Source organism: Rattus rattus, chromosome 4 (genome assembly GCF_011064425.1).
Source record: "Rattus rattus isolate New Zealand chromosome 4, Rrattus_CSIRO_v1, whole genome shotgun sequence".
NCBI classification, from domain to species: Eukaryota; Metazoa; Chordata; class Mammalia; order Rodentia; family Muridae; genus Rattus; species Rattus rattus.
The window spans coordinates 53,677,414-53,702,593 of NC_046157.1; the positions used below are offsets into that span (position 1 = coordinate 53,677,414).

Sequence of the window (25,180 nt, forward strand, 5' to 3'; positions counted from 1 at the left end):
TTCCCTCTATCCGCACTGTGGATTGAACTCAGGAGGTCAGGCACTCACCGTTCTCCCACTGACCCATCTTGCCGCTTCCCGAATATGTGCAGCCCCCTGTTTACTCAGGTCACGAATATAGATGACCCGACACCTGGCATTGTACGCACTGAGTGAATGTGAACCGAAATTCTGTAAAGAGTTATTGATGTCTAGACATGATTTCAAACGAATACAAGACTCCACGTCTTCCTCCCAATTTATTCCGGGGTGTGCTGTAAACAGTGAGGCGTCCCTGTGACACCTTTCCGGCTTCACCCATCTCGGATGACATGACAGGTTCTCCTTCATAGAAGGTACAAGTGGACCAGAACTGGAGAGGGTGGGGAGACAGCGCATTCTGGATCCTTCCTTCTTCAGAAAGTATAATCTTATCCAGATGCATCTGGTTTTCAGTAGAAATGGCCCATGTTCCTGGGGAGCGAGGAGTCTAGGCCACTGTTCATCCATATTTCTTGAATGATTTGCTCCCTGCGCTCAATCCTTTCTGCCAGCTCAGCGGCTTCTATAGAGCTATAGGCTGGATACGTAGTCCTACAAAACCTGGACAATTCCACAGGAAACTCAGAATCTGAGGAGTCCTCCTCTTCCACGTCCTCCTCACTGTCCTCCTCCGCCTTGTCACTCCCTTGCACCAGGTGCTCCCTCCCCTGCCTCAGCTCCTGGAAGTCCTTGGTGCAGGACACTCTGATGACCAGGGCACACAGTGTGAGGAGCAGGCCGATGCAGACACTAGACACGAACAGCAGAGCGGCTCTCTCGGGGTGGGCTGCGAGAAGAAGAGAACATGTGAGGATCCGAAAGGGTTCATTTGGCTCATAATTTTGAAGACTTGCCCTCTCTCCTGTCAGAGAACAGTAGTCCAAAAATGGCATTACTAGTGGGGAACACACATTCAGAACATGAACTTAGGGGGAACATCCCAGATTCAAATTATAACTAGCAGCCACTGATACTATGTATAGTACGAGGCCCGTGTCCCAATAAAACTTTATTTATAGATTTGAGCTGGGGCCCATTGATTGGCCACCCCTACAGATGTTCAAACTGAGGCCCGGAGGGAAAATTGCAGAGGCCAGCAGCCTTTCCAGGCAGAACCAGGCTGGATCCTGGAGCTCCTTGTGGAATATACTTTGGTGCCCCCAGCATTTTCTCGGGACATCTCAACTGCTGGGCCTCCTCCCGGCACACTCTTTCATTGTGGGAAAAACAATGAAGACCGTTGTCTTTACAACTGCTGTCTTTCCCCAGAGGTCTAGACTGGAGTCTCAAAACTCGAGGGCTGCCGAGATTCCTCTGCAGGGAGGGACCTCACAGCTGAGATCTGACAGGAGAGATGGAACCCGGACACTTTTATCTTCCTGAAAGGGGATACCTCCTTCCCACAGCCCAAGCTGTCCCTAGAGGGGCTCTACTCATCTGCCCGGCATGTTGTGACCTCTGCCTCTTATCTACCCACTCTCTTTAAGATGAAGATGTCTGAATTAACATTTATTTTGGCTGAGGAAAGGACAGCAAACTGTCTCTGGCAGCGTCAACTCTAGTGTCTAGTGTCGAGGAGACAAAGTGTATAAAGATCTGGCTCTCACAGAGCCACGAGCCCTTTCCACAGGAGTGAAGCTACTTTGACGGCTGGGAGTGGTGGGGGATGGGCTATCTGGAGACACCGATGCTTGACACAAAGTCACTAAACCATGATACCAAGGCCAGGGCATCTGGTCAGTCCTCCTCTCTCTTGCAGATCAAAGCCTGCTCTGCCGGTCCGCTCTCTCTTCTGACATAGTTCAGACAAAGCTCGAGAGTCCCATGTGTTGGAATTGATAGCTTTTGTGACGTAGCAAGAGGCCAGAGCCTTAATCGTTTTCTGGCCACTTGTGTGGGGGACAGGGCCAGCTCCAGGCAGAAACGCACTTCTACATCAGGTCTCTGAGGAACAAAAAGATTCATGGTTGCTGTCCGGGACCCCACCCTGCCCCTCCCTGTCCAAGGAGGGAGTAGCGCTGGACCAGATCCTCAGACTCCATCAACTCTGGATCAGGGTTTTGCTCTAGAATATCACACCTGCTAGGCAAGTGCTATACCTCAGCTCTACTTTTAAAGAATTTAAATTAATTGAATTAAGTGAGTCATAATCCTTAGGGTACATCACATGCTACCTTAGGGTACATCACATGCTACCACAGTCAGCCCACCTCCCCAGGTGTCAGGCTCCTGGTTCTACTCCTGGGATTCAGAGGTTCCTCTTGCCACAGGATCACTCTGTGCGAGAGTTCACGTCACTGTCACTGAGGTCCAGTGGTCCAGGAATGGGGGAAGACAAGCTCTCAGCAGTTCCGTGGGAAGAACACTTTGTATTCATAAGAAGTCCGTAACCAGATTGTAGGCAGATGGCACATTAGGGATGAGCTGGCGTCTTTAGTGATGACACTTTTCAAAGTCGCCACTGACTTGAACCTGGGCTCAGGCCACTGCCCCAGACTTTACACAAAACAATATTTACTCCGCTTTCTAGAACTGACTGGACCAGTCAGACCATTGGGACCCCTGCTCTGTCATCTCTTTTTGAAACACAAAGCATTTGTTTTGCTGTGGTTGAATAGAATCTTCACAGTGTTTTTGTTGCTATTTTTTTAAATTTAGTCTCAGTTCATCACAGGCGAGAGGGAATGACTTATCATCTGTCTCATGATTCCAGGATGGGTGGCCAATGGCCTCCAGGCCCCATTTGCTCTTTAGATCCTGGTCTGGAGCCAACATAAGCTCCAGTTCAAATTTAGTCACACCCAGATAAGACACCAGAAGCCACCAGCAAAGGTCTCTCTCTTGGGGGACTATGGCCAGAGTCCTCCAGGAGGAAGAAGCACAAAGTGTTTGGAACCAGTTCTGATGGCACTCGGGAGTGTGACAGGACTTTCTGTCAGAGTTGCAGAAGCTGGGGACATGTCAGAGCTCACCCATGTGACAGGGCTGTGCTGTTCTTTGAATGTCCTCTCTGCAAGGGTCATGTGACTGACTTTGTGATGTGTGATAAAATCTCTCCTTCACACAGCTCCTCAGATGTCCTGGAGTTCCTGTCTTAGAACCACCAAGGCTGCCCTGGCCATGGTCCCAGATTCCCGACACCCCGAAAGTTCTCAGGCTTGCCTGAGGCTGGACACACACACACACACACACACACACACACACACACACACACACAACAGAGGCAGTGACAGGATATTGAGTCATGAAGGCAGGCCTGTAGGCACAGATGAGGTAAACACCAAAAGCCAGATGTCAATATGATGTTAATTTGGTGGTCTGAGAGGGGCCATGTTATTTATTTAGAGAACAAAACTAAATTAATAAGTCTTTCAGTCGGGGGACAATGACTTCTGCTGAAACAGCTATAAACTGCCTTCCCCGGGATCACATGTACATACATAAACACATGTGCACAAACACATGTGCACACAGTTCTATCCTAGAGGCCCCCATATCATAAACAAGTACCCCCAGACTACACACAGCACACACACATACATACCATGCACCATATACATACACCACTCTACCACACACCGAAAACGCAGCACACAAATGTGCATGCACTACATACACACCAAGATCTATAACACATATATAACATATACATATATAACATATACATATATAACACATCTATAACACATATTACACACACACACATACACACACACACACATACACACACACACATACACACATACACATAGACATACACACATACACACACATACACATACACACACACACACATATACACATACATGCACACACACGCGCACACACACACTTCCCCTTTCTATGAGAAATGGCCTTGCAGATCAGGCAGATAACCAGAGGAGATATTGTTTTTCTGAGACCCTTGCACACTCTCACATCCCTTCCACTCACCTCCCCTGCCCCTTGGCTTGGGTTGCCTGTCTGCTTGTTTCCCATCAATGTGATGGATTCATGTGTCAAAGCCACTTGATAGCTGACTAGGAATGTCTTTTGGCTTCCCTCAGTTTACCAGGAATGCTCTCTGCTCAAGCTCTAGGTTTCCCAGCTGCTCTGGCCAGAGGCCTGGCTCTCAAAGAATGCCAGGAGCCCACGTGCAGGCTTTGGGCCCCAGTCCCATAGCAAGGTTTCTGCCGCACACCCATGACTTGCTAAGGTGCACATACTGGCTTAGCTCACAACAAACCAAACAACAGCCGTCATATTAAAGGCATGGAGCACTGTTGAGTTTATAGATGGCTCAGTGGATAAAGGCATTGGCTACATAAACTGGACCACCTGGATCTGATCCCCAAACCTACATAAACCATGGTAGAAGAGAATCAACTTCACAAAGTTGTCCTCTGACATGCATGCCATAGTATGCATGCACCCACAGACACGTTTTACATGTATGTGTCTGTGTGCATGTACACCACATGTGTGTAGGTATCTGCAGAGGTGAAAGGAAGGTGTCAGCTCCCCTGAGCTAGACTTGCAGGCCATGGTAAGTCCCCCAGACACGGTGCTGAGAACTGAGCTAGGGTCCTCTGCAAGAGCAGCAAACACTCTTAACCACGGAGCCGTTTTTCCGGATACGTAAAGAAGATGCACAAATCACAGATGAGAATGGAGTATAAGGCAGCCATACGTCAACTCAGACTTATTATTTAGCCATTCGTTACCTGCTCTCTGTAACCTGGTCTGCCCCCAGAGCTGTCCCAGACACAGAGATATGACAGAGGTAAACACGATGACAGTCATCTGCCCTTAAGGAGCTAGACAGGCAAACACGTCCTCCAGACACATAGCAGGATGAGCCCATGGAGGCTGCAGGAAGGGGTATTTACATAATGCAGGGGCAAAAGGCTCCTGTCAGTCAAATCCTGAAGACAAGGTTCTTTGTAGAAGTTGATCGACAGCCTTGCTCTCTACCCAACAAGAAGCTGAACCCAGCCGCTGTCCGTGGTGCCCTAGGCAAATGTCCAGCTCCTTGACCCTCAGCATCTTAGGCACAGAATCCGGGATCAAAGTCCCATCCCTTAGAGTCATTGCTCTGTAATGACCATGTCCCCCCAAACTCTAATGAGACTGTGTTGTTGGAACTTTTTGGAGTTAATTAAGGTTAACAGTGTTCACAAGAGGGTGCTCATCTGATAGGACTGGTGGTATTTAAAAAATACACACACTCTCTCTTCTTTCTTTGTACACACACACACACACACACACACACAGAGAGAGAGAGAGAGAGAGAGAGAGAGAGAGAGAGAGAGAGAGAGAGAGAGAGCAGCTAGTATCTATAAGCCAGAAGGAAGCTCTTGATCATAGACTTCCAGCCTCCTTCAGAACTGTTAGGAAATAAACTGTTTCTTAAGCTCCGGTCTACAGAGTTTTATTATGGAGACTAAGTTAGACCAAGGCGGCTGAGGAAGGATGGAGCCCAACAGCGGAGGACCCAGCATGGCGGCACCTCAGCTAACAGCACCTCTGAGTCTTTTCATCGTTGTCCTCCACTTGAAGGAACTTTGAAACTGTGGACACACTTCTAAAACCCAAATCTCCATATTCTTTAACTTTGGCAGTCACTGGGGGCAGCAAGGATGGAAATGGGGGAGGGGTTGTGAGGAAAAAAGAGAGGCCAAGAGCCAGACAGCGTCGGGCAAGCCTACTGGAGGAGCACAGTGAGTTGGGAAGACAGGGGTGTGACAGAGTACTGGGCCAGGCTCTCTAGCTCCTGTATTAAGATGTTTCTCTAAGCCTTAATTTCCCTTTGAGGAAGCTCTACCTCACACAAGCCCAGCCCCAGCAGGCTTGAACACCCATGTACCCATTAGAGTGCATGTTACTCAAGTGCTCCTTCCCCCTAAGACCTATAAGTAAGAGTTGGGTTTGATGCTAGTGGCCCTGGGGGCTGGTGTGGACTTTTAAAAGGTGGAATCAATAGGAAGTCTTTATGTCATTAGTCCTGTGTCATCAAAGAGAATCGTAGGACTCTGCTCTCTTCCTTTCTCTCCCTGTCCTCTGGTTTAAAGTGTGATCACTCGCAATGCCCCATTGTCCCCTCAACCCCCTGATTGAGTCACTGGGTCTTGGACTTGACCCCCCAGAACTATGAGCCAAAATACACCTCCTTTTATTTCAGGAGGAGCCTAGGTCTTGCATTATGTAATGGCGAAGGAAAGATGACTGACAGAGCCCTCCTTGAGCAGGGAGTCAGTGTTGAGACTACAGTCAACATTCCAAGATACAATCTGTCCTAGGAAAGGCAGAGGGTAGCAAGGACAGTGTACACCCCTCCACAGAGAGGACCATACTCAGCCAGGCCTGGTGTGAGCCTTCTCTGGGGACACTAACAAAGAAATCTTGGCGACCAGAGGAATTCTCAAGCCTCCAGAGGTCACTGTGTCATCCCTGTTTTGCTTCTGTGTGAGCTGCCTTGTTTTCGTTCCAGATGTTGGGAGGATTCAATCATCCAAAGTTTTAGACAAAAGCATTTCTACTTTACCAGGGGGAACTACCTTTGGAGACGAAACCCTCAGTAACTCAACTTTATCCTTGTTGGTCCCTTGGTTTTGTGGCTGTATTTGAGTCCCAGTCCTGTACTATCTGGATATCACAACACTGCAGTTGCCAGGTACAACTAAAGCCATGGTCCTTTGGTCACCAGAGTACTTGTCAGCAAGGCGGTGGGTAACCCCCTCCGAGTCCCCAGAAGTTCCCACTCATTCACGTACCTCGAATGTAAGCAAACGCAGCCAGAGAGTTGCTGACAATAACCCCGTCTTTCCGCACCACCCTCGATCCGCTTGGGTTGAATTTTATACCTGCAATGTGGAAAGGCCATTGGTCAGAACTGTGTGCCTATCCTGAAAGTCCCGCCTGCCACAGGAATGGATAGTCCTAGCTGTCAAACCACCAGGCTTCCGACTAAGCTATAGGAGTTAGACACCCAGCACTGAGGCCTGCATGTGAAGTGTCCCCGTGGGCTCATGCATTTGAAGACTCGGTCCCCAGCCAGCAGTGTGCTTTGGGAGGTTGTGGGTCTTCACTGGAGGAGGGAGTCATGGAGGGTGGGCCTTGAGGTTTGTAATCTGGTCCCACTTCCTATGTGTCCTCTGGTTCTTAACTGTCTCCCAGTCCCAACACCACGATGGCCAGTGACAGGAAAAGCAGCTGATGCCAAAGCCATCTCTGAAAAATATCAAATCATTAAAGGGATCTAAAACATTGCCAAGTCTCAAGTCCAACTTGAGGTGCAGTTCATGTGCCCTCGTCCAGAACAGAGTCCACTATTCCATCCCAACAGTGGCTTCCACCAGTCTGAGTAAATAATCCCTCAGTTTACCATGGGACTGCTGTGTGCTCTGTGGTCCAGACCTGGGGTTACAGAGGGAGGTGTGTGAGGATTATCAGATCACATACACACACACACACACACACACACACATTCACACACACACTAACTCACATATACATACACAGACAGACAGACACACACTCACACACACACACACATACACACACACACACAGACAGACACACACTCACATATACATACACAGACAGACACACACATATACTCACACACACTCACATACACACACATACACAGACACACACACTCACTCACATATATATACACAGATAGACACACACAAACACACACATAGAGACACACAGACACACACACAGACACACACACAACACACACACGGAGACAGACACACACATCAAGACACACACACAGACACACACCCACACATCACACACACAATACACATACAACACAGAGAGAGAGACAGACACATACACACAGACACAGACACACACAACACACACAACACACACACAATACACACACAATACATACACAACACACACAATACACACACAAACACACACACACAATGTGTGGCTGTGCTGCTTTCAGATGGGAGGGATCAGGATGCTAGAGGACATTTAGCAAGTGCAGATGGAGCAGTATTGGAGCTCAGGGAGCCCTGAGACTATCACGCAGGGGAGGTATCTCTAAGAAAGATGTGGCTCTTGGGGTTGCACTGAAGGTGGGTGGGGAGCCTTCGGGATCAGGTGGGAGCCAAGTGAGAGACAGAAGGAGGCTGGGAGGCAGAACCAGAGGCAGGGAGACTGTGAACCAGAATGTGGAGGCTGTTTCTAGTCCTCGCCCTAGCTTTAGGCTGAGGGCTGTTATGCCTCGGTGTCGTGTTTTCTGTAGCAAGTGGTACACAGGGAAGCAAAGCGCGAAGCCAGTCCTCTGTGTTAGGGTGGCCCACATCCATGGATTCACCCACAGACAGAAAGATTGAGCAGAAGAAATGGAATGTCTGCAGGTCTCTTTCTTGTCACTGTTCCTTAAACTACACAGCACAATGACATGGCATTGATGACCACAAGGCCCCTAGAGATTAAAGCGCACAGGAGGACCATGTGGGTTCTGTGCAAATACTGAGCTGTTTTATTTACAGGGCTTGAACATCTGCTGGTTGGACGGTGCGAGGAAAGTTTTAGAATCAACCCTAGGATAGAGAGGGAGCAGCTATACTTTACTTTCAATGGGGGGGAGGGAGGTTTAAGTAAAACAAAATAGCACAAGACAAACCCTTGATACCCAAAGTTAGCGTCTTATGTATTCTATGGGGTTTCTGTAGTTTCTATCAGGCACTTCACAGGGCTGATTTTGCTCTATGTGTCATTAAAAAGAAAATTCAGACTGACAGGAAGGCTCAGTGGGTCAAGGCTGTTAAACCTGATGACAGAGCTCACGCCCCAGGACCCATAGAGTAAAAGAAGAGGACTGGCTCCCACAGGCTGTCCCCAGGCTCACGTGAGGCCACATCCACGTACTTATACGCATAAGGAAAATGTATAAAACATAAAATCAGACTACGTCCCTATTTGTGTAAGTTATGTGGGAAGGAAGGGACTGGGGAGGGATGGCACGGTCAGCTGGCCCCGGCCCCAGCTTTGCTGCAAGCTCCTGTTGTTGCAAGAACCCAAGTTGTTTCTGAGATCTGTTGTTCAAAGTGAATTTTAGTTTTTTTTTTCTTCTAGGAAAAGCAAATGGGGGTAAACGTATCCTATTTGTGATTTTAATTCTTTTTTTGAAACAAAGCGCTAGCTGCCCGCATGCATGAAAGTAACCACCAGCCATGCCCCGTTGTATCAGCAGAGCAGCCCGACACCTCTGTGGCCTCCTTCCACCATGGTCTTGTGTGCCTACTTGACCTCACTTAAAAGGAAATGCTGGGAGTAAGCCGTCGCCGAAATTACCGTATTCATCATCTTTCTTCAGAGAGGGATTTAGGTTAGCAACGGCTGGGTCAACCGCCGTGAGTATGTTCTTGGGAACTAAAAACCAAAAAGAAGTATTTTAAAAACATGGTATGTTAAACAAACTTTGCAAATAATATATATTTAAGGTACAATGTAGATAAAGATTTACAAAATACTTGCAGATGACTTACAGCCCCCCCTCTCTCTCTCACACACACACACACACACACACACACACACACACACACACACACACACGCTGACACAGATGGCAATATGAGACCATCGAGTGCCCAGACAGGTGAACTTAGGCATATATTTGCACTATGTTTTTAAGAAGCTGGGGTTGTGGAGACGGCGCAGTTTATCGGCTGGCGCAGAGGGCCCGAGTTTACTCCTAGCTTACACTGGGCAGCTTATAACTAACTGTCTGTAAGCTCAGCCCCAGGGGCCCCGCCTCTCTTTTCTGGTCTCTGCAGGCACCTCTATGCACACACCTCTGCAAAAATATGTTTATCTTTATGCACGTATATTTAATATTTAACAAATATTTTCTTTTAAAGGATCTTAAAAGTGAGAGAGCTGAGGTAGCAGGGCGTTAACTTTCAAACCAGCTTAGACTACACAGCAAGACCCCACCTCAGACAAAAAGGAAAGTAAATAAACCACAGCACACACATCCCATGGAAAATGTTAGTAATGAAAAGGACACGAGGACGGATCTCAAAACAACACGCTCCGTGGGAGAAGGCAGCTACCAAACCCATCTATTGCACAACTCTATTTATGTGAACCGCCTAGAGAAGGTAAATCTAGAGACCGAACTGATCAGTGGGGGCACTGGAGAGCATGGGAAACTTTGGGGGTCACGAAAATGGGGGGGCAGCTACACAGCTTTCAGTGTACTGAAGTCCACCGAGGTGTCTCAAGTGGGTGAGCTCAGGCTGGGAGAGCCTTAGAAAGCTGTTAAGGGGGATCCCAGCATATCTGAGTTACAGTAAAGCAAGTGGACCAGTGAGGACCAGCTCCAACTCCCGCCCACTCCTGTTCTGTTCTCTTCTGCTTTTTCTCTGAAACCCTCATCTTGTCACTTCAGTATAGACCTAGAGGAGCCAGCAATCAGGGCTCACACGGTTCACTAAATCTAAGGAAGGATGGAAGGATGGTTCGTGAGAGAAAGATCAGAGGTGCAAGGTCACCCTTGACGATGGAAGGGTTCAGGACTAGCCTGGGCTACCAGAGACCCGAGAGAGAGAGAGAGAGAGAGAGAGAGAGAGAGAGAGAGAGACAGAGACAGAGACAGAGACAGAGACAGAGAGAGAGACAGAGACATACAGAGAGACAGAGACACACACAGAGAGATAGAGACAGAGACAGCGAGTCAGGCAGACAAAGAGACAGAGAGATCTAGAGAGAAGAAAGATACAGTTACGGAGGTGAAGCACACTGCTGCCAACTGGGAGAAGGGAGAGGATGCCAAGGACTCTAGCTGCAGAAAATTGCTTATTTATATTTTTGCCTCAACCCAGATGGTATCTGAGAGAAGTGGCAATAGGAAGAGGAAGTGAAGCCAACACAAACGAGGCGAGATCCGCAGCACAGAGACCCTGTAAGTCTCCCCAGCTACAAGAAAACCCTGCTTCCTTCTCTGAGTGCTTAACTAAATTCTTCTGGAAACATCCCAGGACCAACAAGCAGAGAACAGGCCATAAATTGTGAACCCCCCAAATCCAGGAGACCCTGGCACCTTTGTGCCCATCAAGATGAGGGCAGCTTTCTGGAGAGGTGCAGAGGAAGTGCTAGAGAGACACATCATTGATCCCAGAACACAGTAGCACCAAGACAAATGCTTTTTAGCTCAATAACCTTTCGCTCATCCCTGGGCTCCAAGAACACTCTCTCTGATTTCCTGGCAGAAGTAAAGCCCGGGCCCGTGTTGTCTTTCCCTACCGGAAGTGGCAGTTCTCCTTCCGGTCTCTCTCCGTAACCCCCTCCCCCCTCCCCCCTCCCTCCCTTCTTCCCTCCCTCCCTTCCTCCCTCCCTCCCTCCCTCTCTCAGCTAATTCTCAAGATGTGCTGAAATGAGACTCCTGCTCTCCACAAATTTGAGAGGCTTTATAGATTCAGAATTGTGGAGAGACGCTTGGAGCAGACGGGCATTCTGGGATGAGCTTTGTCAACCCACCATATCATGTAGCTGTGAGACATCAGTCACCATAGGAACCTGTCTGTTTACTATGTGGAACAGTACATGCCTGTAATTCTAGCACCTGAGAGTAGAGACAGGAGGATCAAAAGTTCACAGCCACCTCTGACTACTCGGTAACTTTAAGGCCACCCTGGACGACATGAGACCCTGTTTTGAAAAAGTTTCTTCAAACTGGTTCAGAATGGATTGTGGTGATGGGGATATTCTTAAACTGGCAATGGTAGTAGTTGCAAAATTAGGTGGATATTCTAAAATAAAAAATAAAAAATAAAAAGCCTAGACTGTGTGCTTGACCAGGCACTCGCAAATTTTATCCTGAGATGAAATTGAGCGAAGTCTGATGAATGCTATTCTGCGGGGGAGGCATCAAGTTCTTTGCTGTTGGGCATCCCGTTTTCCCTCCACCACATACTCATTTCAGAAGAGGGAGCCATGAGACAAGATTACAGATTGGCCCCCCCAGTCCCCTGAACACAGATGCTGGTTTGCTCATAAGTGGCTTCCTGAAGACAGAAGCCAAGATTTCTAAAGACACGGGACAGCGCGTGGAAGCCTGTGGAAGCCTGTAGCTGTGACAGAGGTCGGTAGCACCTGGGCGAGTGGCTGAGGGTCCCTGAATAATACCGGGGGCTAAAAAGGAGCCGAACAACACTTCTGTGAACTCACATGACACCAGTGTGTTTCAGGGCTTCGGAAGAAGCAAGATAGAAATCGTTTGTTCTCGGCGACCTCTGCGCTGTCTCAGGATGCTTGAACAATCCCTACTCTCCCCATCCACTGCCAATCTGATTGCCTGATGTGCTCTCGAAACTATTTTGGCCAAAGAAAACCCTATTGCTTATCCAATGTGAATGCCATAAACTAGGACAATGGAGAGAAAGAGTTTGGGGTGTGCAAGGCAAGTTGGCAGGGGCCGGCTGAGCTGATGGGCTCTTTCTGTCAGCAGCACAGTAGGGCGGGCACCCTTAGGGGCAAGCACCTATGATACTAGACTCTCAAACTTTCCTTTCCTTCGGTTTCAGCGGAAACCATTCTGGGAAAGAGATGCTGCACACATCTGAAAATACACTTGCCGGTCATTAGCATTACTCTATCTTTTGAGATAAGGACCTCTATGTAGCCCAGGCCAGCCCTTGAATTCCCAGCAATCTTTCTGCCTCAGCTGCTTGAGAGCTGGGATTGCAAGTGTGCCCGGCTATGCCCATTTCCTGTCTGCTGCCCTTATGACGTGAACTGAGCATGCCCAGAGGAGTCCTCATCCACCATTTTCACCTTTTAAATGTCTACCCCAGGACTCTGAGTTGACTGGTCAAATGAACTTAAACTGAGCATGCTCAGTACCACGGACCACCCCCAAGGTGTTTTTCTGGATGATTGTGTGGGCGCAAACGACTCTGGTGCACTCCTGACTCGCTGTAATAAACCTTGATCCATTCTTCCCTCGCCTGGTCGTGTTTGTTGGCCATGCCCTGCCTACAATGTACAATTAAAGTGTCACACACTCCTGTTTGGACATGGCTACCATTTCCCTACCAGGCACGTGTTCACAGAGCTGGTTGAGGGTTTATTCTTACCACACGCGTAGGCAACAGTGAGGTATTTTTTCACTCCTGGAAGACAGGGGCTTCCGAAGTGGTAATTATCGACGAGGACCTTACATCTCTGCTTCCCGTAGCACCTTCTGGACAGGACTTGTGAAGCCGTGTAAGACAGGCAGTCTGGAAGGGAAGGGGCAGGGAGAGCATCAGGCTGGTCTGCGCTTGGCACAAGAGCACTTGCTGTAGATGCATAAACACACAGGGCTGACCAAACAGTTTCTCTGCCGATCTGTCTCATTGGATCACCCAAGATGCTTTGCGCCAGCGTAGCCATCAGTCCCTAGAGAGCCCTGAGTTTGTCTTAAGAGCCTGCTGGCGCCATCTGGGAACTCTGATGTAGTCCTTGTCAAAGGACCTGCACATTTGACTCACACCAGGCTCTGCAGAAGGTAACTGGCTGCATACAGAGCAGATGAAATAAATACGCAGAACACGGAGGAGGTTCTTTTTCACTTCACGACCGCTACACGTTGAAATATCTGCCTCGCTTAAGACTTCCTTCTACATGACCACATGCTCTATGTGGAATATGTCTCCTCCTCCTCCTCAACCTAATTCCTGTTGTCCGGCCCACTGTAGGACCCCAGAAAGCAACCAGTGGAAGAATGAACTAGTGAATTCAAGGTTCTGCTGTTAGTACATGGTCACAATACCATCGCCAGATTGGATGGATTAGCCATGCTATGTTCTGATGCTCTCCCAGAAGTTTAAGTGCTGGAGGTCTGAGATGGCGCCATAGTTAAGAGCTGCTCTTCCAGAGGATCTGAGTTGTTCCCAGCACTCACGCGGAACTGACTCCCAGGGATCTGGTATCCCCTTCTGGCCTCTAGGGTAAACCATCCTAGCGCTGGGAGGAGGAGACAGGAGAGTCCCTGGTGCTCACTGGCCAACCAGCCTTGCCTACTTAATGAACTCCCGACCCAGGAGAGACCCTGTCTCAAGAAATAAGGTGGCCGGCATCTAAGGAGCAACACATGTGGTTGTCTTCTGGTCCGTATACACACATGCACACATGTGCATTCTCACATAAACATGTACAAGTACACCCACTCACACACAGGTGTGTGTGTGTGTGCGCGCACACACACACACACACACACACACACACACACACACTAATAGAAGATGAACTGAAGGGCTGCTGGCTCTGTCTCTCCTTGTGACGCTCTATGCTATAACAAAATGCAAACCCTCAGATGCTGCTGGGAGACCAGGGCCCTCGCAACTTTGAACTAAATGAACTCCCATTCTTTACGTTACTTTGTTTCTGGTCTTTCCTTAGTAGCAACAGAGCACTGACTACAGCTAAGATCAAAGACTAACACAGCTCCTGTGGTCAAGATTTCACACAATATCAGCCTCAGGGGGAACAGTAATGACTAAAAGCATGATGTCAGGTCAGGCGGGCCAGTGTCCTTGCAAAGCCTCAGTTCCCTACCTGGACAACAAATGCTCTCGTTCATGGGCCAGTGTGATTATCATCTGAAACCCTTCATGGATAGTGCCTGGTGTTGGCACCTTGGAGACCTGGTCACCATCAGTGACATCAGGCTACCTGGTATTAGACTGGCTCTTAAATGTCCTCCCACAACCTTTGTACAGGATTGCTTCTCAGTGAGATGCCCCTGAGAGGTAGACAGGCTTAGGGAAAGTTTTTTCAGGCATCAAGGATGTGACCTTGATGGGAGTGTTGGACCCTGGCCCCTTCCTCTTCCTCCCTTTTTGGTGCTGTGGTCATGAGGTTACAGGAATGATGGCAGAGGCCATTGTGACTAGCAGGGAAAAATAGGGTTTGTCATCCCTACATACTTATTGGAAGGTCCTTCCCAGCATGTTATGTTGAGACGGGTAATCCTCCTGCCTCGCCTCCTGAATCTTGGTTATGGTAGGCCTGGGCCACAAAATAAACTTCTGTAAATGTAAAAATAAAATCTGTGTTGAAGTAGAAGCCACTGTTTAAATGGTGAGAGTCTTCAGGTATGTTTTTCAAATCTGCAAAAGTTTCTGTAACATTATTCAAACTATTCTTGGGACAACTTAGCTTTTCCCAGACACGACAGGGCATTTACCTGGGGAATAACTCCAATCCTCTCTGTGTTCTTCAAAACTCCTTTCTTGTTGCTTTGTAAATTGTGTGCTCGAAACTTAGTGGGCATATTTTTGTCTTCAGATTAAAAACATTGTTCAGGGATTGGAGAAATGGCTCAATAATTAAGAGTCTCTGCTGCTCTTCTGGAGGACCTAAGTTTAGTTGATCACATTGAGATCCTGACATCCTCTTCTGGTCTTCTTGGGTATTGTACACACACACACACACACACACACACACACACACACACACACACACACACACACACGCAGCATACATACACACACACAGCATACACACACACATGCAGCATACATACACACACACACACACACACACATGCACACACACACACACGAATAAAAAAACTTCTAAGTTGTTTCTTCTAAGCCACAATTCACGTATATACACAAAAGACTAGAACCAGACCCTTTTCCACTAAGCTCCCCTCTCGAACAGTAAAGTCCTCAGTTCTCCAGAGGGCACAGGCAGACGCCATGCGGAAGTTGCCATGCGAGGAAGACTGAGCCTGTATGAGCTTAAATTTTTATCTTAGAAATCAGAGGTTTTAATATACTAGTCCCATTATTTATTTATTTATTTTTTTTTTGGTTCTTTTTTTCGGAGCTGGGGACCGAACCCAGGGCCTTGCGCTTCCTAGGTAAGCGCTCTACCACTGAGCTAAATCCCCAGCCCCCCATTATTTCTTTTACAAATTGTACAAGAGTTCATATTTTAAAAATATAGATAAAACAACACTGGAGAGAGAAAACCCCGGTAAATCCTGCTTGTCGGGAAGGAGACGCTTCGTGCCTGTTCATCTTTAAGGACATCTCCCTGAGCCAAGAGTGGAGGTACACGCTCACAATCCCAGCACCCGGGACGTGGGACAAGAGGAGCAGGAGTTTGTGTTATCCCTGAGCTACGGGAAACCCTTTTTCAAAACAGGAGCGGGAGCTGGAGAACAGCTTGGTCAGCAGTTTAGAGCACTGGCTACTTTTGCAGAGGATCTGGTTATGCTCCCAGCACCCACCCAGCGGATCACAGCCATCTGGGACTCCAGTTTTAGGGATCGAATGCCTTCTTCTGATCTTCACAGGTACCGAGCAAATAAGTGCATATACACAAGCAAAGCACGTGTGCACACAGACAAAATAAATAAATGTAAAATGATTAAAGGCCTCTCCTTTGCCACTGTATCTGTCCCCTCAGTGGCGTCACACACATGTGGCTCTGTGCGTGGCTCTTCCCCTTTATTAACATATTCGGGAAATGTAAATATAAGCTTTATTTTAATTTCAGGTTGTGATTTTTAATGATGTGTATGTGTGAAGGTCAGTGTGTAGGTGTGTACGTGTAAATGCTGTATCATGTGCTTGGGAATCTACTTCGAGTCCTTACACTGAGTCCAACCACTGAGCCCTCTCTCCAGCCTCATCAGCTCTGTTTTTAAAGGGGGCTGGAGAGATGGCTCAGCGGTTAAGAGCACTGACTGCTCTTCCAGAGGTCCTGAGTTCAATTCCCAGCAACCACATGGTGGCTCACAACCATCTCTAACGGGATCCGATGCCCTCTTCTGGTGTGTCTGAAAAAACAGCTACAGTGTACTTCTATATAACAAATAAATAAATCTTAAAAAGTAAAGGAACTTAAAGGCTGCCCTGATTTTCATCCTTTTGTAACACCCAGGGGGACATTCAGGGTTGGGTTTTTTTTTTTTTTTCATTTTTTTGACACAATAAGCAATGTCATGTCAAACCTGCTTAGAGCTAAATGCTTGTATGCAAATTTGGGAGTTTTCATAGGAATTTGCGGTCATAGATTGAACTGTCAAAAATCCAAAGCATGAATGCTGTGACGAATTGGCAAGTTATTATTTGTGGAAACGGTGCTATTGTATACTGTGGGTGAAAAGGAACGTTCTGGAAGGCCTATGCTCTCTTAGAGCTATGAAGAAATAATGCCTAATGGGGGGGGGGAAGAGCTGTTATTAGTGTTTTCTTGGGCCAGCGTTGCGTGTTGCCGTGGTTGGCATAAAACTCAATATGTAGCTAAGGATGGCCTTGAACTTCTGCCCCTGCTGCCTCCATCTCCCCGAGTCCTCTTGTTACAAACACGCACCAGCCATGCCCAGTTTTGCAATGCTGGGATCAAAGCCAGAGCCTGGTGCACACGCTAGGCAGGCTCTCTCCTACGTGAGCTCCATCCTCGGTCCATCCCGAGTACGGTCCTCAAGACTGATAGAAGAGAAAAAACAACCACCTAGGTCTAAGCTGTGAGGACCACAGCTGACAGACTCTGAACACCCTCCACGCTTTAGCGGCAGAACTTATCTTGCCTCAAAGACTGACTTTATCCTAGCCGTGACCTCAGGAAATGGCCAAGGTAATTCAGGTCTGACTCAGGGCTGGCTGCACCCTTATTGATGCTGAGCTCTGAACCGTTCCCAGGACTTTGTTGTTTCTTTAAAGGTGGTTATTTCCCGCCCACACGGGTTTTGCCTCTGTTGCTGCCAAGCTCCCTCCTCCCCAATACATGTGATAACAAGATACTCCACCACTTGAATTCTTACTTTTTGGCAATTGTTTAACGCCGGGACTGAAGTTAATCGTTCTTGCGAGCCCGTGTTTATTTAGATAATTGGGCTGGCTGCTCTTAAGTGGCCCTGTCTTGGCTGGGGAGAGCTCCTGGCACCTTGATCTTGGCTAAAAAGCCGAGGCCTGCCCACACTTGGCCTTGGGACAGCCTTAGCCCAGCCTTTGAGGCCCATTGTGTTGTGTGGCTTTTCATGCTCTTATTAAGGAAATAGCAGAATCCCTGGAGCCCACCCAGAAAATGTGACCATAGCAGGAAATGACACACCGAGGCGGGGGCACACCCTGGTGCCCGGTTCTTTGGGAAGGCTCCCTCCTGGCTCAGAGGGCCAGCGAAGGCTCACTGAACTCACCTTTTCTCTCCTTTTCCCTTCTCCCAGATGGATTTTAGTGGGAACGAGCCTGGCTCCCTCCAAGATCCCTCAGAAATGCCTCTGGTTGGCCCAACCTCGACACAGAGAACTCAGACCTCCTTCTGTCCGACCCCACAGGACTGTTAGATGTCACTTTCCATTGTCACTTATTAGCTGTAACTCCTTCTTTGATATTCATTTGCTAGGGCAGCAGCAGTGCGCCCCCAGACGCACACCCACCCGGAAGCCTGCTTCTCCACAGTTGTGGAAGTTGGAAGTTCAAGACTTGAGATGCCATCAGGGCCGGCTCCATGGGGCCTCTGGCTGGCTTTGTCTGTCTTCACATGGCTGTCATAACACACATGCCCGTGTTCAGGCTTGGCTTCCTCTTATTATAAAGGCACACATGAGATTGTTCAGGGCCCAGTTGAATGACCCCACATCAACTTACGCTCCCCTCTAAAGGCCCTATCTGTAAGTAAAGGTCCTATTCTCAGGTACCGGCAAGAGGGATTTCAGTGTGTGCGTCTTGGTGGGGCATCCGAATAGAACTCAAGTTTGCAGCCATAGTGAACTGCAGGAATGTATGTCCGTGAGCGCCCTCTTCCTACACGCACCAAGTCTGGTCTGCACACCGTGGTGAGGTTGGCTTCTTATTTGTTTACATCCATTCCCAAAAGAAGCCAGCTGCCACTTCACACCCTGGGCCTGTGAGGGGAGGAACCAGTGCCAACCTCCACCCCCCCTCCAGCGGTGCCAACTTCTCCCTATCAGTTGGTTACCTTGGGAGTGTAGCCCTCCAACCAGAGATGTAACCTCAGGAGACCTCCCCGCACCAAAAGCAAGAAACTCTGCTCTCAGCTGCCCCCGAATTCCTGCCCCACAGAGGCTGCAAGATGATACGTGTTTTATCGAAGACCGTTAAAATGTGGAGCGTTTTATTACAGGGTAACAGGAAGTGAGTACACAGGTTGAGTTTTAGGAATGTGTGGCTGAGGTGGTGACTTTGGGACTGAGCGGTAGGCGAGAGATAGGAAGAGAATTTTTGAGAAAATTTAGGGGGTTTTATGAAAAACTCAGTATCCAGTGACTTTATAGAAGTCAAGAGAGGCTCCAGTGTGGGCTGCCCCAACTTAACTCTGGAAGGATACAGTAGGCTAGATGTTCCCGCCCCCTGACCCACCCCAGCCATTGATTTGGACATCAAGCAATACCCGGTTACTCTTCTTTATGCTATGCCAAATGAATACAGCTATCTGTGTGCACGAAACAGATAGTCGTGGGAAGTATTGCCCTAGACGAGGCTGTGCTCTGCAACCAATGCTGACCACCTTGGCCTCTGCCTTCCCATGATTCACCTGGGGCATGGTGGCCGCCATCTTCCCTGTGGTCCCAGAGCACAGTTGCAGGCGTAAGCACTCTTTCCCTTGTGTTCACTAAGAGAGTGTGTTCTGTTGATAGCCAGACACTGGGCATTCCTGGGGGTGCATATCACAGCACAGTGGAATCACTCCTGTGACTTCAAGTGTGCCACACACACATATTAAAATCTACCATGATGGGGTGGGGAAGCCTCTCATAGTCACCCAATCAGTTCCTCTTGGAACCACTCTACATATGACACAGACAGAACCAAAGTGGTCAGCACTAAGAAAACTCAGAGCTATTAATAATAAATAGTGTTTTTAAAAGGAGATAGAAGTTGGGAGGTAGGTAGGTTGGGAGGTCCAGGGGGAGTTGAATGGAGGCGGTATGATGTGGATAAGATCAGAATGTCCTGTATACAGCTATGAACATTTCAAATAATAAATAAAATGCTAATGTAGAAGCCAGTAGCCAGCTCTATGTAGCAAACCCAAGCTACAAATTCTGATGTAATAGAGTGTGGGATATTTACAGTAGGAAAACCATTCAAGGTTACTCTCTGCTCTGCTAAGAGCTTAAAAAAAATTATGAACTCAGTCAATCAATCAATCAGTCAATTAATCAAGACTCCAGCAGGGAGGAAATGGGGAGAAAGGCTAGAGACAATGTATACCAGTACAACGTGCACATTGCATATACATTGTATACACATCCATAGTCCAAAGAAGGAGAATTAAAGCAGTATTATGGAAACCTTCAGGAAAATCAAACATCCGACCGTCAAAGTTGCAGGGCAACCCAGAACTTGTCCTCACTATTTATATATTCAAATTGGTACACATGTGCTTGTCGTACAAATCAGTAAGTTTATCATGTAAGTCAGGATATAAACAAGCCCCACCCACTTCTGATATAAAACATGTGGGGATTTATTCCAAAGAAATAACCCATAGAAAACTACCAGAAGGGGTTGGGGATTTAGCTCAGTGGTAGGCGCTTGCCTAGCAAGTGCAAGGCCCTGGGTTGGTCCCCAGCTCCAAAAAAAAAAAAAAAAAAAAAAAGAAAAGAAAAAAAAAAAGAAAGAAAGAAAACTACCAGCACACACTTGCCTACAAAATACAAAATGTATTCTGAAACTCAGAAACAGCAAAACCCTCCCAATATTGAAATCTAAGCAAGATGGTAGGCAGTGTTGGCCACATGGAAAAAGACCCTTGGTGCAAAGTTAAGGAAAAAGAGGCCAGAGGATAATTACAGAATTTATTCTTAGACATTAGGACTTCGGAGAAATCCAGAAGAATAAATACCGTGTCATTTTGACGGTTAATATTGTAGCTCGGTCGTATTGCTATTTATTACTGTTTGCTGCTGTTACTGTGTTTGCACCAAAGACAATGGCTATGCTTTAGAAAGTTTGAGAACTATCTTCTTCCCAGTCTTTGAGTGCTGAAGTCATTCTGAGCTGTTGTGGAAGCCAGAATGGTCCGTGACCACTATGTGCCTGGCAGGCCATCTCATGGCCACCAAAGCATGGCCTTGCAGAGGGATGCACTGAATCTAAAGCTCACAGACCTGCCAGACTTTCCTCATCTGCATAGGAAAATACACAAATCAATCCCAAAAGCCAGATGCCCTGGGGCGCCAACCGCAGGGCTCCCTTCACAGGCCCCTGATGAGAACCAGCCCTCAGCTCTGTGAGCCCCTGCCAGGTCTAGAGCAAAGGCCAAATGCGCCTTCCTCCTTCTTCAAAGCCATGTGCCTGGGCTGCAGGAATGGCTGGGAACAGAAAGCAGAGGTCACACACACACACACACACACACACACACACACACACACACACACACACACACCGGCAGCCTGTGGCCCGGATGTGGCTTTGTAGGCATGTTGTCTTTGGCTTATTCCGTGTTTTAAAGTTGGAACATTTTACATTTAAAAAAAGACTGGATTTCCAGCATCTCAGGAGAGCTTAGAGGCTGTGATAACACCAAGCCCACATCCCAGCCTGCAACCCAGAGCCAAGGATGGGCACCCAGCCATGCTTACAAGGGGCCCTGGTTCATTCACCCACCAAAGGTTCAGAGGGCACCCATCCTGTGACAGGCGACGCTCTGCTTGCTGACACAGTCCCTGCAGAGCTCAGCATCTGGGAGGATGAGGCCCGTACTCATTCCATGGAAGTTTTACTGTGAAGACAGAGTTGATAATAACAGGGCTCTGTTCTGGCAGGTGGTGGGGAAACCTCTCTCCTGTGCCAGTCAAGGTGACGGTGAAGAAGTGTGACAGAGCTGGCCACGTGTGCTTTCGAGGTCATGAGGGAAGCAGATAGAGAGGAACAGGACCACAGCTGGCTTCCGTGTCTGGTTACAATGGGCAGAGTACAGGTTTCACACAGTGGGGGCGTGACCTGCTTCACTTAAGTGAAACCTTTCAGATGTTGGTCAGTGGAGAAAGAAGGGAACCCCGTGGCCCAGATGAGACATCCCCAGAGTGGGCTGGGAGCCAAGAGGCCGGATTGGAAGTATGCCGTCACCTGGGGGGACAGGAAGCGGGTTTTGTCAGTTGGGTGACAAAGTTTATTTATACAAAAGGGACAAACTGAGGTGTTTCTAGGGAGTGTTTTCCAGGTGCACTCAGCAACCATGATGAATGGTATGCCTGTCTGAAGAGCAAAGATTTCTCAGCATCCAGCTTGTCAAAGAAATGTATTAGCCAGCAAAGGTTTGTGTCTTCTAAAAGATTTATGTATTTACTTTACAAATGTGAGTAAAAAATGAGTTTATGTATGAACGCCAGTGTGTGTGTCTGTGTGTGTATGTGGGGGGGGGGTGAGATGCAGGCCTGAATAGAGGTCAGAGGTCAACATTAGGTGTCTTTGTCTTTTGCTCTTTTTCTTTCTTTCTTTCTTTCTTTCTTTCTTTCTTTCTTTCTTTCTTTCTTTCTTTCTTCCTTTCTCTCTTTCTTTCTTTGACAAAAGATCTCTCTCTAAATCCAGATCTCATCGATTAGCTAGGTTGGCTAGCCCCAAACGTCCAGGCACCCTCCTGTCTCGGCCTCAGTACTTGGATTTCAGGGGTGTACCCCCACACTTGACTTCCTTTTTAATGAGATTGCTAGGGACCAGAACTCAGGTCCCCTCAGGTCCCCTCGGGTCCTCTCAGGTCCTCAAGTTTGCACAGCAAGCACTCTACCACCAAGCCTTCTCCCCAACTTTGTGTGCCTAGCTCTGCCCTGAGGGACGAGTACAGACTTGAGGTTCCCATGTTTGGTCCTCAGGAGCCCCGACTTTCCCTTGAGATCTTTCCATGGCAGCATGGAGAGAAGAAAGGCTTGGGGGTCATTAGTGCAGCAACGAGCTTCATCTTCATTGCTGTGTGTGTGCTGGGGACACCGAGCCTGGATAAGGGACGGGGTCAGCCGTGCAGAAGAGGTCAGCAGGCTACTCTGGCCAGAGCCTAAACTCTTTATTCATACGCTAAGCAAGGGCAAGGTCTTCAAGCCACAGATCTTCTGCATCCGCCATATTGTCTCCGGTGTTGGTTAAAACTCTGGCCAGCCCTGGGGAGTCCTCCAGCTCTCCAGGGAAACCTGGGGTCTACTGCTTCACTTCGCTTGCTTGGGTTCTTTTCCCGGTAACTGCGCCTCCCATCCAGCATCCTCGTGATTTCAGTAGCTGCCTGGTGAGCACAGAGCATTCAGCCGGTGGATCTGCCTACTTGGCTTGTGTGCTCAAAAGAGCAGCTGGGGCAGTGGATTCCCTGAGACACACATTAGATTTAATAAGCCTGAGAAACAGGGTGTCCTTCACCCGGGTTAGGAAGTGATGCTGAGCCATTGGAGTAACTGAGGGAGTAAAGGGACCTGTCACCAAGCCTGATGGCCAGAGTTTGGTCGGGACCCACAGGGTAGGAAGAGGGAGTCAACTCCCACAAGTTGCTCCTGACCCCTGCATACGACAAATAAACAAATGTAGAAAATGTTCTTAAAAACAAATGGTGAGGAGAGGAGATGCCCTTGGTCCTGTCAGGGCTCGATACCCCAGTGTAGGGGGAATGTTAGGGTGGGGAGGTGGGAGGGGTGGGTGGGTGGGCAAGGAGCATCCTCACAGAAGCAGGGGGAAGGAGATGGGATAGGGGGTTTCTGGAGGGGAAACCAGGAAAGGGGATAACATTTAAAAAATATATATACATAAAACAAAAAATAAATCCAATTTAAAAAAAGAAAAAGAAAAAGAAATGGTGTGTGAAAAAAAAAAAAAAAAAGAAGAAGCTGAGGAGAAGAAGAAGAAGAAGAAGAAGAAGAAGAAGAAGAAGAAGAAGAAGAAGAAGAAGAAGAAGAAGAAGAAGAAGAAGATCCTATTTTGCCATCAAGGGTCCCTTCTCTGACCACAGGATGCACATGGCCCATGACACCCCTACAGGGAGGTTAAGAGAATGACAGTTCTAAAGGCAATGACTGCAGTCTGGGGACAATACCAAGCCTAGGAGTGGAAGTCTCCTGCAGCCCAGGCCACGGTCCCATCTCCTAACTCAGGAGGCATGGAGACTCTGAAGAAGGAATTCGCCCAGCTCCTATCTTGGCACATTCAAAGTGATTTGAGAGAGAGAGAGGGCCGAATCGGTCACTCACAGGTCACTCAGGGATGAAGCATCGAGTGGAGCCATTAACAGAAGATTGGGACTGACCCTTGTGGGCACCTCTTGGCCCATTTGGGAATCATGCACGTGACACAGAAGACTCTAGAAAAGAGCAGCTGAGAGCTGGTGCCTTTGGGGCCTGCCAGGGCTGCCCTGTGACAGAGGTCCACCAGGAACGGGCATGGGCTCATGAAATGCTCAGCAAGTAAAGGCCCTTTCTGCCAAGCCTGCCAACCTGAGCTTAGTCACCGGGGCCCACACTGTACAGAGAGAACCAGTTGCTCTGAGTTACCTGACGAAATCCATATGTATAGTTTGGCACGTGCAAACAGCCCTTCTCATGTAACTAAGAGAGAGAAACTGCACATGGGCCTCTGTGACTACATTTTTTAGTTGCTATAATGAAATACTTGAGGCTGTGTAACTTTAAGGAAAATAGGTTTATTTTGACTCACAGCCCTGGTCCAAGGTCAATACTTAGGTATAGCTTTTTTAATGTCAGGAGAAAGCATGGGGCTTCACACAGCTTCACATACAAGTGTGTGCCTCTTCTGAGCTCTCCTTCCTCGTCCACAGCCACCAGCACTGAACCTCGTGCTTTCTCCACTCCGATGACTTTACCTAACCTTCAACTTTGCCCAAAGGTCCCACTTCTAAATATCATATCATTCAGCTTCTTCCTTCTTGGTACCTTCCAGTGGGGAGTATCAACCCAGGAGCCCTTGGGAGCACACTGAAGTCATATGTAAACCATAGCACCCTTCTCTGTCCACCTCACAATGCAAAATCCTGTGTTTCTGCCCACAAGAATCCTACAGCCTTAGGATCAGCCTTCTGACATTCATTCCAAAGCCCCAAGGCTCAGCAGAGACTCGACCTGACTCCCTGGTTGTAAACCTGGACAATCAGAACACGTTCCATTTCCAAGATCCAAGGGTGAAACAGGGGTAGTGCTCCTGCCCCAAAGGAAGGAACGGGAAAGTGGGGAAGAATGCTCAGCCTGAAA

General features: G+C 48.1%; 1 protein-coding gene across 3 annotated transcripts in view; it reads right to left on the reverse strand.

Annotated features, from left to right (window-relative positions):
• Nucleotides 1-220: 220 nt before the first annotated feature.
• The window catches only part of Eva1c (eva-1 homolog C), a 73,335-nt gene continuing 48,375 nt past the window's right edge, over nucleotides 221-25,180 (reverse strand). For all 3 annotated transcript variants that reach the window (XM_032900453.1, XM_032900452.1, XM_032900454.1), the window contains 4 exons: nucleotides 13,113-13,256; nucleotides 9,328-9,405; nucleotides 6,774-6,863; nucleotides 221-808 (listed from right to left, as the gene is read on the reverse strand). In XM_032900453.1, coding sequence (XP_032756344.1) covers nucleotides 432-808; nucleotides 6,774-6,863; nucleotides 9,328-9,405; nucleotides 13,113-13,256 — 689 coding nt within the window. In that variant the 3' untranslated portion in view covers nucleotides 221-431. The remainder of the gene's footprint in view (nucleotides 809-6,773; nucleotides 6,864-9,327; nucleotides 9,406-13,112; nucleotides 13,257-25,180) is intronic.